We start from the raw sequence: 14,933 nt of genomic DNA on the forward strand, positions 1-14,933 counted from the left end.
TATTACAGTACCTGTGGTGTTATAGTGTTATTCAGTATTACAGTACCTGTGGTGTTATACAGTATTACAGTACCTGTGGTGTTATAGTGTTATACAGTATTACAGTACCTGTGGTGTTATAGTGTTATTCAGTATTACAGTACCTGTGGTGTTATACAGTACCTGTGGTGTTATAGTGTTATACAGTATTACAGTACCTGTGGTGTTATAGTGTTGTACAGTATTACAGTACCTGTGGTGTTATACAGTATTACAGTACCTGTGGTGTTGGAGGTCTTCACTGCAGAGTAGACTGGATCAGCTCCTGGAGACTTCTCTGGAAGAGACAAGACAATTAATTATCTATCTATCTATCTGTCTGTCTGTCTGTCTGTCTCTACGTCTGTCTGTCTGTCTGTCTCTACGTCTGTCTGTCTGTCTGTCTCTACGTCTGTCTGTCTGTCTGTCTCTACGTCTGTCTGTCTGTCTGTCTCTACGTCTGTCTGTCTGTCTGTCTCTACGTCTGTCTGTCTCTACGTCTGTCTGTCTGTCTGTCTGTCTCTACGTCTGTCTGTCTGTCTGTCTGTCTCTACGTCTGTCTGTCTGTCTGTCTGTCTGTCTCTACGTCTGTCTGTCTGTCTGTCTGTCTGTCTCTACGTCTGTCTGTCTGTCTGTCTGTCTGTCTCTACGTCTGTCTGTCTGTCTGTCTGTCTCTACGTCTGTCTGTCTGTCTGTCTCTACGTCTGTCTGTCTGTCTGTCTGTCTCTACGTCTGTCTGTCTGTCTGTCTGTCTCTACGTCTGTCTGTCTGTCTGTCTGTCTGTCTCTACGTCTGTCTGTCTGTCTGTCTCTACGTCTGTCTGTCTGTCTGTCTCTACGTCTGTCTGTCTCTACGTCTGTCTGTCTCTACGTCTGTCTGTCTCTACGTCTGTCTGTCTCTACGTCTGTCTGTCTCTACGTCTGTCTGTCTCTACGTCTGTCTGTCTCTACGTCTGTCTGTCTCTACGTCTGTCTGTCTGTCTCTACGTCTGTCTGTCTGTCTCTACGTCTGTCTGTCTGTCTGTCTGTCTGTCTGTCTGTCTGTCTGTCTGTCTGTGTGTGTGTGTACCTCTCCTTCTCCTGGGTTCTGGGTCCTGTATGATTCTAACGTCAGCATACGTAACATCTCTGGGTTCAGCTGCTACATCTTTGTTCCTCTTGCAGAACAGGACCAGTAGAATGATCAGAGAGATGGAGAGAGCAGCCACCACCCCAGACATAGACAGAGGGAGGAGGAGAGAGGAGTATGAGGAGGATGAGGTAGAGCCTCCATCTTGAAAAACACAAGAGGAAACAACAGAAAATAGTTAGAATCAAATTGATGTATGTTATCTAAGAAACATATATCTCTTCTAATGACAGAGATGATAAGACCCCATTATTATGAATGTAATGTCTCACCTGTTCAGTTACCGTTATATCTTACATGTAACGGACTACCTTCATTCTCTCCTCACCTGTCACATTCATCTGGCTCTCTGGTGATTCTCCTTTAGAGTTGGTACACTTGTAGAGTCCTTCGTCTGACTTGGATACTGCAGGGATGGTCATCTCTCCTGTAGTCTCATTCCTGATGAGGGATCCATCTTTGTAGAAATCAGCTGTGAGGTTAGAGGGAGTTCCCTGATATCTGCAGCGCAGAGTCACAGAATCTCCCTCAGTCACAGGAAGGGCAGGACTCTCCAGGATCACAGCTCCATCTGTATATAATATATAAACATCATATATAAACAGGTCTCTCCAGGATCACAGCTCCATCTGTATATAATATATAAACAGGTCTCTCCAGGATCACAGCTCCAGCTGTATATAATATATAAACATCATATATAAACAGGTCTCTCCAGGATCACAGCACCGGCTGTATATCATATATAAACAGGTCTCTCCAGGATCACAGCTCCAGCTGTATATAATATATAAACATCATATATAAACAGGTCTCTCCAGGATCACAGCTCCAGCTGTATATAATATATAAACATCATATATTAACAGGTCTCTCCAGGATCACAGCTCCATCTGTATATAATATATAAACAGGTCTCTCCAGGATCACAGCTCCAGCTGTATATAATATATAAACATCATATATAAACAGGTCTCTCCAGGATCAGAGCTCCAGCTGTATATAATATATAAACATCATATATAAACAGGTCTCTCCAGGATCACAGCTCCAGCAGTATATAATATATAAACAGGTCTCTCCGGGATCACAGCTCCAGCTGTATATAATATATAAACATCATATATTAACAGGTCTCTCCAGGATCACAGCTCCATCTGTATATAATATATAAACAGGTCTCTCCAGGATCACAGCTCCAGCTGTATATAATATATAAACATCATATATAAACAGGTCTCTCCAGGATCACAGCTCCAGCTGGATATAATATATAAACAGGTCTCTCCAGGATCACAGCTCCAGCTGTATATAATATATAAACAGGTCTCTCCAGGATCACAGCTCCAGCTGTATATAATATATAAACATCATATATAAACAGGTCTCTCCAGGATCACAGCTCCATCTGTATATAATATATAAACAGGTCTCTCCAGGATCACAGCTCCAGCTGTATATAATATATAAACATCATATATAAACAGGTCTCTCCAGGATCACAGGTCCAGCTGTATATAATATATAAACATCCCAGCTCCAGCTGTATATAATATATAAACATCATATATAAACAGGTCTCTCCAGGATCACAGCTCCATCTGTATATAATATATAAACATCATATATAAACAGGTCTCTCCAGGATCACAGCTCCAGCTGTATATAATATATACACATCATATATAAACAGGTCTCTCCAGGATCACAGCTCCAGCTGTATATAATATATAAACATCATATATAAACAGGTCTCTCCAGGATCACAGCTCCAGCTGTATATAATATATAAACATCATATATAAACAGGTCTCTCCAGGATCACAGCTCCAGCTGTATATAATATATAAACAGGTCTCTCCAGGATCACAGCCCCATCTGTATATAATATATAAACAGGTCTCTCCAGGATCACAGCACCAGCTGTATATAATATATAAACATCATATATAAACAGGTCTCTCCAGGATCACAGCTCCAGCTGCATATAATATATAAACATCATATATAAACAGGTCTCTCCAGGATCACAGCTCCAGCTGTATATAATATATAAACATCATATATAAACAGGTCTCTCCAGGATCACAGCTCCAGCTGTATATAATATATAAACAGGTCTCTCCAGGATCACAGCACCAGCTGTATATAATATATAAACATCATATATAAACAGGTCTCTCCAGTATCACAGCTCCAGCTGTATATAATATATAAACAGGTCTCTCCAGGATCACAGCTCCAGCTGTATATAATATATAAACATCATATATAAACATGTCTCTCCAGGATCACAGCTCCATCTGTATATAATATATAAACATCATATATAAACAGGTCTCTCCAGGATCACAGCTCCAGCTGTATATAATATATTAACATCATATATAAACAGGTCTCTCCAGGATCACAGCCCCATCTGTATATAATATATAAACATCATATATAAACAGGTCTCTCCAGGATCACAGCTCCAGCTGTATATAATATATAAACAGGTCTCTCCAGGATCACAGCTCCACCTGTATATAATATATAAACATCATATATAAACAGGTCTCTCCAGGATCACAGCTCCACCTGTATATAATATATAAACATCATATATAAACAGGTCTCTCCAGGATCACAGCTCCACCTGTATATAATATATAAACAGGTCTCTCCAGGATCACAGCTCCAGCTGTATATAATATATAAACATCACATATAAACAGGTCTCTCCAGGATCACAGCTCCACCTGTATATAATATATAAACATCATATATAAACAGGTCTCTCCAGGATCACAGCTCCAGCTGTATATAATATATAAACATCATATATAAACAGGTCTCTCCAGGATCACAGATCCAGCTGTATATAATATATAAACATCATATATAAACAGGTCTCTCCAGGATCACAGCTCCAGCTGTATATAATATATAAACATCATATATAAACAGGTCTCTCCAGGATCACAGCACCAGCTGTATATAATATATAAACAGGACTCTCCAGTATCACAGCTCCAGCTGTATATAATATATAAACAGGTCTCTCCAGTATCACAGCTCCAGCTGTATATAATATATAAACAGGTCTCTCCAGGATCACAGCACCAGCTGTATATAATATATAAACATCATATATAAACAGGTCTCTCCAGGATCACAGCTCCAGCTGTATATAATATATAAACATCATATATAAACAGGTCTCTCCAGGATCACAGCTCCAGCTGTATATAATATATAAACAGGTCTCTCCAGTATCACAGCTCCAGCTGTATATAATATATAAACAGGTCTCTCCAGGATCACAGCTCCAGCTGTATATAATATATAAACATCATATATAAACATGTCTCTCCAGGATCACAGCTCCATCTGTATATAATATATAAACAGGTCTCTCCAGGATCACAGCTCCAGCTGTATATAATATATAAGCATCATATATAAACAGGTCTCTCCAGGATCACAGCTCCAGCTGTATATAATATATAAACATCATATATAAACAGGTCTCTCCAGGATCACAGCTCCAGCTGTATATAATATATAAACATCATATATAAACAGGTCTCTCCAGGATCACAGCTCCAGCTGTATATAATATATAAACATCATATATAAACAGATCTCTCCAGGATCACAGCTCCAGATGTATATAATATATAAACATCATATATAAACAGGTCTCTCCTGAACTTTGAGAAGCTGCGGATGACCCACGTGGGTCGTATGTCCTCTGTCAGCATGGCCCAGCGATCATGTTCAGAACCAAGAAACATCAGGAGAAACACGAAAAAACAAACACCATCCCCTTCAGGACCAATCACATCACTGTAGAACACCATCCCCTTCAGGACCAATCACATCACTGTAGAATACTAACACCATCCCCTTCAGGACCAATCACATCACTGTAGAATACTAACACCATCCCCTTCAGGACCAATCACATCACTGTAGAATACTAACACCATCCCCTTCAGGACCAATCACATCACTGTAGAATACTAACACCATCCCCTTCAGGACCAATCACATCACTGTAGAATACTAACACCATCCCCTTCAGGACCAATCACATCACAGTAGAATACTAACACCATCCCCTTCAGGACCAATCACATCACTGTAGAATACTAACACCATCCCCTTCAGGACCAATCACATCACTGTAGAATACTAACACCATCCCCTTCAGGACCAATCACATCACTGTAGATTGTCCATGGTTGTTCAGAGGTAGATTGTTGATATTACCCGCTTCCACTTTTTTCTCTTAGGAAGATGTTTCCCCGGGCAGCAGCTGTTTCCTGTCTACTTATGTTGGCATAGAAACCCCACAGTGGTCATGGGAAACCCCACAGTGGTCAGGAGAAACCCCACAGTGGTCATGGGAAACCCCACAGTGGTCATGAGAAACCCCACAGTGGTCATGAGAAACCCCACAGTGGTCATATGAAACCCCACGGTGGTCAAATGAAACCCCATAGTGGTCATGAGAAACCCCACAGTGGTCATGAGAAACCCCACAGTGGTCATGGGAAATCCCACAGTTGTCATGAGAAACCCCACAGTGGTCATGAGAAACCCCACAGTGGTCATGAGAAACCCCACAGTGGTCATGGGAAATCCCACAGTTGTCATGAGAAACCCCACAGTGGTCATGAGAAACCCCACAGTGGTCATGGGAAATCCCACAGTTGTCATGAGAAACCCCACAGTGGTCATATGAAACCCCACAGTGGTCATGAGAAACCCCACAGTGGTCATGAGAAACCCCACAGTGGTCATGGGAAATCCCACAGTTGTCATGAGAAACCCCACAGTGGTCATGAGAAACCCCACAGTGGTCATGAGAAACCCCACAGTGGTCATGGGAAATCCCACAGTGGTCATGAGAAACCCCACAGTGGTCATGAGAAACCCCACAGTGGTCATGGAAAATCCCACAGTGGTCATGAGAAACCCCACCGTGGTCATGAGAAACCTCTCAGTGGTCATGAGAGTTTGACTTCACTTCTGGGTCTTGATCTATATTTTCTTCCTTTGTCCCTTTCTTGTTCTCTCTCTTTCTTGTTCTCTCTCTTTCTTGTTCTCTCTCTATCTATCTCTGTCGACTCTTTCCCCTCCACACTTCACTGATCATAACTATCCCTTCTAGGAAGAAGAAATGGAGGAGTTCAGGGTAAGTTTTGGTGACCTATGATCTTTCCATGTTTTTTTATTCTGCTTAATGACTGTGCTCTCATACATGTGGTCATCAGGTTCAGGTTACTTTCTAAATGTTAGTTAATCAAATCAAATCAAATGTATTTATATAGCCCTTCGTACATCAGCTGATATCTCAAAGTGCTGTACAGAAACCCAGCCTAAAACCCCAAACAGCAAGCAATGCAGGTGTAGAGGCACGGTGGCTCGGAAAAACTCCCTAGAAAGGCCAAAATCTAGGAAGAAACCTAGAGAGGAACCAGGCTATGAGGGGTGGCCAGTCCTCTTCTGGCTGTGCCGGGTGGAGATTATAACAGAACATGGCCAAGATGTTCAAATGTTCATAAATGACCAGCATGGTCAAATAATAATAATCACAGTAGTTGTCGAGGGTGCAGCAAGTCAGCACCTCAGGAGTAAATGTCAGTTGGCTTTTCATAGCCGATCATTAAGAGTATCTCTACCGCTCCTGCTGTCTCTAGAGAGTTGAAAACAGCAGGTCTTGGACAGGTAGCACGTCCGGTGAACAGGTCAGGGTTCCATAGCCGCAGGCAGAACAGTTGAAACTGGAGCAGCAGCACGGCCAGGTGGACTGGGGACAGCAAGGAGTCATCATGCCAGGTCGTCCTGAGGCATGGTCCTAGGGCTCAGGTCCTCCGAGAGAGAGAAAGACAAGTTACTAGTTACCTACCTGTCCAAAATTATAATCAGTAACGTATCTTTTGGATTACCCGAACCCAGTAACGTAATCTGATTACATTCAGTTACTTTTAGATTATCTTCCCCTTAAGAGGCATTAGAAGAAGACATACATGTATGTTACCAATTGAACGACATCTATTGCAGGATAAATCCATGTTAAAGTTTATATAGCTGGCCATATATGGATGTTAAATATGACTTTATGGGTTGGTTATGTAGGCTTCTTCTAACCCGGCTATTCCCAAACTGGGCTGCAATGCCGTCTAGGGTACGCCAAATAAAAACGGGATTCACATTTTCAAACAGTCCATTTAGATTTTCCAGCGGGGCTATACATTTGGGTGATGTTTTATTCTTGCCTGAGTAGCCTCGTTTCACCTCCAAAAAAGAGCGAAATAACAACACAATGTCAAATACAGGTAGCATAGTCAAATAATTTACATCCAATCACATTAACCCCTACTCTCTTGTGGGAATTCCACTAACGGTCCGTATGTAGCCAAACGTAGCTGCTGCTCATTCCGTTTGCTCAAAAATGGATAAATAGTTTAAAAAGTAAGGCCCGTGTCCATAGAGACACATACCAGCTCTACTGGTAGTACTGCGACTACCAGCAGTACTACACCTGCACCTGTTGAAGACACAAGTTGTTCTGCTTCCACGAGCACATCCAGTGCTAGCATCAGTAATTCTACATTTGTTGTTAGCCCAACTAGCACGGACACTGACAGTTGTTAATCGGATGCAGCCGAAGAGCTACTGCCCCCTTACCAGGGGAAAGCACCGAACAACAGACAGGGACGTTGGACCATCGAAGAGGCACTAATATGATGAGAACTACATTGATTTGAGGTTCACTTATATTGGGAGTTTCCTCAGCCACAGTGTGTTATACGTGCAAAAATTATATCTCACAACTCAATGAAACCTTCACTATTATGCAGATATTTAGAAACAAAATATGCCAATTTGAAAAATAAGCCACAGGAGTTTTTTCAGCGAGAATTAAAACGACTTTCGAGTAGTAAGACATGTATAAAAGCAATAGATACCATTTATTAGAAGTGGCTAGAAGAGTCTTATATGGTGAGCTACCGAATGGCTAGGACAGGCAAGCCCCATACTATTGTGGAGGACTTAATTCTTCCTAATGCCGAGGATATAGCTGGGACAATGCTGTGGGAAAAAGCCCAAAAAACTAAATAAAAACTCTATGACTTCATCAAACAACACTGTTTCACCTCCCGAGTGGCGCAGTGGTCTAAGGCACTGCATCGCAGTGCTAGTTCTGCAACTAGAGATTCTGGGTTCAAGTCCAGGCTCCTGTGCCAACTTCTTAATCATAGTCTCAATTTTATTTAACATCTTACATATAAAAACCTTATTATATGCTCTGTCGCAGCCGGGTGCGACCCGGTGACCAATTGGGCTGCGCACAACTGCCCCAGCGTCATCCGGTTTAGGGGAGGGTTTGCAAATAGGGTGATGTTTTTTCAAGCATGAATGATCTGAATCTAGGATTGCAGGGACTCTCTGCAACTATATTCAATGTGCGGGACAAATTGAGGCTACGATTAAGAAGTTGGAGCTCTTCTCTGTCTTTATTAACAGGGACAACACACAGGTCTTTCCATCATTGTATGATTATTTGTGTGCAAATGAACTCAAGCTTACAGACAATGTCAAATGTGATATAGCGAAGCACCTGAGTTAGCTGGGTGCGCAATTACGCAGGTACTTTCCCAAAACGGACGACATAAACAACTGGATTCGTTATCCCTTTCATGCCCTTCCTCCAGTCCAATTACTGCTTTCTGAACAAGAGAGCCTCATCGAAATTGCAACAAGCGGTTTTGTGAAAATGTAATTCGATCAGAAGCCACTGCCAGATTTCTGGATTGGGCTGCGCTCAGAGTATCCTGCCTTGGCAAATTGCGCTGCTAAGACTCTGATAACCTTTGCAACCACGTACCTACGTGAGAGTGGATTCTCAGCCCCCACTAGCATGAAAACTAAATACAGGCACAGACTGTGTGTGGAAAATGATTTAAGACTGAGACTCTCCAATACAACCCAACATTGCAGAGTTATGTGCATCCTTTAAAGCTCACCCTTCTCATTAACCCGTGGTGAGTTATTCACAGTTTCTGATGAACAAACAAGGTTTTTATATGTAAGATGGTTAAAAAAAGAGCAAAATTATTGATTATTATTATATTTTGTGCCCTGGTCCTGTAAGAGCTCTTTGTCACTTCCCACGAGCCGGGTTGTTACAAACTCATTCTTATTTTTAATAAATGTCGTATAGCGTGTGTGTGGAAGGCTTACAATGATGGCAGAAAACAACATTTCAGAGTGTGCTGACCCTGGTGCTAGAGGGGGTACAGCTGGAGTTTGGATGTTAGAAGGGGTACAGCTGGAGTTTGGATGTTAGAAGGGGTACAGCTGGAGGATGGATGTTAGAAGGGGTACAGCTGGAGGTTTGATGTTTGAAGGGGTACAGCTGGTGGTTGGATGTTAGAAGGGGTACAGCTGGTGGTTGGATGTTAGAAGAGGTACAGCTGGTGGTTGGATGTTAGAAGGGGTACAGCTGGAGTTTGGATGTTAGAAGGGGTACAGCTGGAGTTTGGATGTTAGAAGGGGTACAGCTGGAGTTTGGATGTTAGAAGGGGTACAGCTGGAGTTTGGATGTTAGAAGGGGTACAGCTGGAGTTTGGATGTTTGAAGGGGTACAGCTGGAGGTTGGATGTTAGAAGGGGTACGGGACTGTAAAAAGTTTGGGAACCACTGTTCTAACCCATCGCTTTCTACTACATATAATAATACGATTAAATTATATCTTTACATTAAAAACTAAAGTCTATCAGTCAGTATCACTACTGAAAAGGGCTATTTAGATGTGATAAATGAATGCCATATTCTGCATTACTATAGGCCTATTGTTGACCTTCTAGTTGGTGACACTGATATCTTGATAATATGCAGCTGTTTAAAGGGCAAATCCACAGATGGAACAATGACCAAATGGCTCGACCCGCCTCTGTTTTGGTAAAAAGCTGAGGGATGGTCCTGGATACATCCATAGATGTATAGATGACATCCATGATACAAAGTTTAAACAATGATTTAAACTTCTTGAATTCAACCATTATTGGGTTCAAATACACATTTAGATTTGTGATCCACAACATCCACAATCCGTAAGGCGCAAATATCTAAATGTGATTCACATCAATGCGCTATGTAGATATCAATAGTAAGTGATATCCGTATCGCCGTAGACTACACCACTGCTGTCATCCTTACCTCCAAGTGTTTATTCAAATTGGATAATCTTGGATGCCGACAGCAGTCGCACCATTGGAAGACATAGCTTGGACTGTAGCCTACAAAAGCCTATTCCTGCTCTTTTCCCACAATCCATCAAACACATTTGGTGTGTCATCATAGTGGTCTCTGACATCATAATGGTCTCTGACATCCTAGTGGTCTCTGACATCCTAGTGGTCTCTGACATCCTAGTGGTCTCTGACATCATAGTGGTCTCTGACATCATAGTGGTCTCTGACATCCTAGTGGTCTCTGACATCCTAGTGGTCTCTGACATCCTAGTGGTCTCTGACATCCTAGTGGTCTCTGACATCCTAGTGGTCTCTGACATCCTAGTGGTCTCTGACATCCTAGTGGTCTCTGACATCCTAGTGGTCTCTGACTTGAGGTCAGATTCACTCAGGTGAGTCTGTGCCTTTTTTCAAAGCTGATTTGAATGTCATTGAGAAAACAGAGAAATATTTTTTTTAAATCAACAAACATTCTTTCTGAATTTGAAAGTAATACTCGTAGTAATCATCTAGTTTTTCAGAAGTATCTGCAATTTGATTACAATATTTTTGCTGGGAACAAAAGGGATTTCCGTTACCGTTATTTCTTACATGTAACGGACTACCTTCATTCTCTCCTCACCTGTCACAGTCATCCAGCTCTCTGGGGATTCTCCTTCAGAGTTGGTACACTTGTAAAGTCCTTCATCTGACTTGGATACTGCAGGGATGGTCATCTCTCCTGTAGTCTCAGTCCTGATGAGGGATCCATCTTTGTAGAAATCAGCTGTGAGGTTAGAGGGAGTTCCCTGATATCTGCAGCGCAGAGTCACAGAATCTCCCTCAGTCACAGGAAGGGCAGGACTCTCCAGGATCACAGCTCCATCTGTTTCTAATATATAAACATCATATATAAACAGGTCTCTCCAGGATCACAGCTCCAGCTGTATATAATATATAAACATCATATATAAACAGGTCTCTCCAGGATCACAGCTCCAGCTGTATATAATATATAAACATCATATATAAAAATAACATCAGCTATCTGAAACCAGATGAACCACTAAACACTATAATGTTAGTAGATGGTGTTGTGGACATACCATGTACTGTGATGTTGACAGCATTGCTGTGTTCTCCAGACCCAGACTCACACCAGTACGCTCCACTGGATGATGGTACTAGTGACATGATGCATGAAGACCCTTGTTGTTTTCCCCAGTCAGTATTACACTCTGAAAGGTTTTCTCTCGTTGTGTTCCTCACCACTCTCCATCCAGCAGAGGTCCCCTGAACCTCACAGCTCAGAGAGACAGACTCAAATTCAAAGAACTGAGATCTGTCAGGACTGACACTCAGAGAGGCTGGAGAGAGAGAGAGACAGCGAGAGAGAGACAGCGAGAGAGAGACAGCGAGAGAGAGAGAGACAGAGAGAGAGAGGTATGATATAAAATGCTAACCTCCCCTGTTATTGTCATGGCGAGAGGTTAGCATGTCCTGGGGGTATGATATGAAATGCTTCGGTGTATAATATTTGTGCATCTGTAACTCACTTTTGGAGCCAAAATATAAAAATATGTTCTGTATGGTCCAAAAAACATGTCCACCAAACCCATGAAGGAAAACTATTCGCCGCATGGCAGATGTGTTGTTGCCTACTCTTACCACATGGGGCGGTGTGTCAGGAAGTCCAGGATCCAGTTGCAGAGGGAAGCGTTTAATTCCGGCGTCCTTAGCTTAGTAATGAGCTTTGTGGGCACTATGTTGTTGAATGCTGAGCTGTAGTCAATGAACAGAGTTCTCACATACATTGGCAAGAAAACTTATGTGAACCATTTGGAATTACCTGGATTTCTGCATAAAATAGTCATAACATTTGATCTGACCTTCATCTAAGTCACAACAACAGACAAACACAGTCTGCTTAAACTAATAACACACAAATTATTGTATTTTTATTTTCTATATTGAATACATCATTTAAACATTCATAATGTATGTTGGAAAAAGTATGTGAACCCCTAGGCTAATGACTTCTCCAAAAGCTAAGTGTAGTCAGAAGTCATCTAACCTGGAATCCAATCAATGAGACAAGATTGGAGATGTTGGTTAGAGTTGCCCTGCCCTTTAAAAAACACTCACAACATTTGAGTTTGCTATTCACAAGAAGCATTGCCTGATGTGAACCATATCTTGAACAAAAGGAGATCTCTGAAGACCCAAGATTACCAATTGCTGACTTGCATACATCTGTATAGGGTTACAAAAGTATCTCTAAAAGCCTTGATGTTCATCAGTCCACGGTAAGACAAAATGTCTATAATTGGAGAAAGTTCAGTACTGTTGCTACTCTCCCTAGGAGTGGCCTTTCTGCAAGAGTACAGTGCAGAATGCGTCAGCATATGGTCTCACAAGGGGTCTGAGGATCTCATCTCGGTACCTAATGGCAGTCAGGCTACCTCTGGCGAGCACATGGAGGGCTGTGCGGCCCCACAAAGAAATGCCACCCCACACCATGACTGACCCACCGCCAAACCGGTCATGCTGGAGGATGTTGCAGGCAGCAGAACATTCTCCACGGCGTTTCCAGACTCTGTCACGTCTGTCACATGTGCTCAGTGTGAACCTGCTTTCATCTGTGAAGAGCACAGGGCGCCAGTGGCGAATTTGCCAATCTTGGTGTTCTCTGGCACATGCCAAACGTCCTGCACGGTGCTGGGCTGTAAGCACAACCCCCACCTGTGGACGTCGGGCCCTCATACCACCCTCATGGAGTCTGTTTCTGACCGTTTGAGCAGACACATGCACATTTGTGGCCTGCTGGAGGTCATTTTGCAGGGCTCTGGCAGTGCACCTCCTTGCACAAAGGCGGAGGTAGCGGTCCTGCTGCTGGGTTGTTGCCCTCCTACGGCCTCCTCCACGTCTCCTGATGTACTGGCCTGTCTCCTGGTAGCGCCTCCATGCTCTGGACACTACGCTGACAGACACAGCAAACCTTTTTGCCACAGCTCGCATTGATGTGCCATCCTGGATGAGCTGCACTACCTGAACCACTTGTGTGGGTTCTAGACTCCATCTCATGCTACCACTAGAGTGAGAGCACCGCCAGCATTCAAAAGTGACCAAAACATCAGCCAGGAAGCATAGGAACTGAGAAGTTGTCTGTGGTCACCACCTGCAGAATCACTCCTTTTTTGGGGGCGTCTTGCTAATTGCCTATAATTTCCACCTTTTGTCTATTCCATTTGCACAACAGCATGTGGAATTTATTGTCAATCAGTGTTGCTTCCTAAGTGGACAGTTTGATTTCACAGAAGTGTGATTGACTTGGAGTTACATTGTGTTGTTTAAGTGTTCCCTTTATTTTTTTGAGCAGTGTAGTTTGGGGCTGCATTTCTGCCTCAGGGCCTGGACAGCTTGCTATGATCAACGGAAAAATTAATTCCCAAGTTTATCAAGACATTTTTGCAGGAAAATGTAAGGCTATCTATCCGCCAATTGAAGCTCAACAGAAGTTGGGTGACGCAAAAGGACAACGACCCAAAACACAGAAGTAAACCAACAACAGAACGGCTTCAACAGAAGAAAATATGCCTTCTGGAGTGGCCCAGTCAGTGACCTCAATCCGATTGAGATGCTGTGAGATGCTGTGGTCACACCAGACATCCCAAGAATATTGTTGAAGTGAAACAGTTTGTAAAGAGGAATGGTCCAAAATTCCTCCTGTCTGTTGTGCAGGTCTGATCCACAACTACAGAAAACATTTGGTTGAGGTTATTGCTGCCAAAAGATGTTCAACCAGTTATTTAATCTAAGGGTTCACATACTTTTTCCAACCTGCACTGTGAATGTTTACACTGTGTTCAATAAAGACATGAAAATGTATACTTGTTTGTGTGTTATTAGTTTAGATTAAGATCAAATTGTGGTTGAAAAACGAGTTTCAATGACTCCAACCTAAGTGTATGTAAACTTACGACTTCAACTGTAGGTAGAGTTAAAGTGACTATGCAAATTGTTTGATCAATTTATGCAGAAATCCAGGTCATTCCAAAGGGTGCACATACTTTTTCTTGCCACTGTAGGAGTTCCTTTTGTAGGAAAGGGCAGTGTAGCGTGCGATTGGGATTGCGTCATCTGTGGAACTGTTGGGGCGGTATGTGAATTGGAGTTGTTCTAGGGTTTCCGGGATGATGGAGTTGATGTAAGCCATGACCAGCCTTTCAAAGCACTTCATGGCTACTGACGTGAGTGCTCCGGGAAGGTAGCTATTTCAGGCAAATTACCTTCACTTTCTTGGGACTTTAGTGGTCTGCTTGATACATGTAGGTATTACAGACTCGGTCAGTGAGAGTTTGAACATTTCAGTGAAGACACTTGCCAGTTGGTTCGCATGCTCTGAGTACATGGCCTGTTAATCCATCTGGGAACACGACCTGTTTAAATAGGGGACAAAGTGGAGTCGCAATTCAACGGCTCAGGCAGACAATTTACGAAACAAAAAGCAACCACATCACGGACACCAAAGTCTTGCTTCCAGACAAACTAAACACA

General features: G+C 42.5%; 1 protein-coding gene across 3 annotated transcripts in view; it reads right to left on the reverse strand.

Moving 5' to 3' along the window:
- LOC129835548 (low affinity immunoglobulin gamma Fc region receptor II-like) overlaps window positions 1-14,933 on the reverse strand; it is a 67,000-nt gene that overhangs the window by 18,730 nt on the left and 33,337 nt on the right. Inside the window, exons 3-7 of one of the 3 annotated variants that reach the window (XM_055901230.1) lie at window positions 11,483-11,743; window positions 11,020-11,262; window positions 1,475-1,717; window positions 1,087-1,290; window positions 260-316 (exon numbers count right to left, since the gene is read on the reverse strand). In XM_055901230.1, the coding sequence (XP_055757205.1) occupies window positions 260-316; window positions 1,087-1,290; window positions 1,475-1,717; window positions 11,020-11,262; window positions 11,483-11,743 (1,008 nt within the window). Of the gene's footprint in view, window positions 1-259; window positions 317-1,086; window positions 1,291-1,474; window positions 1,718-11,019; window positions 11,269-11,482; window positions 11,744-14,933 lie in introns of all 3 variants that reach the window. The other 2 variants (XM_055901229.1, XM_055901231.1) reach the window with 2 other exon arrangements.

Source organism: Salvelinus fontinalis, chromosome 36 (assembly GCF_029448725.1).
Source record: "Salvelinus fontinalis isolate EN_2023a chromosome 36, ASM2944872v1, whole genome shotgun sequence".
Classification (NCBI taxonomy): Eukaryota; Metazoa; Chordata; class Actinopteri; order Salmoniformes; family Salmonidae; genus Salvelinus; species Salvelinus fontinalis.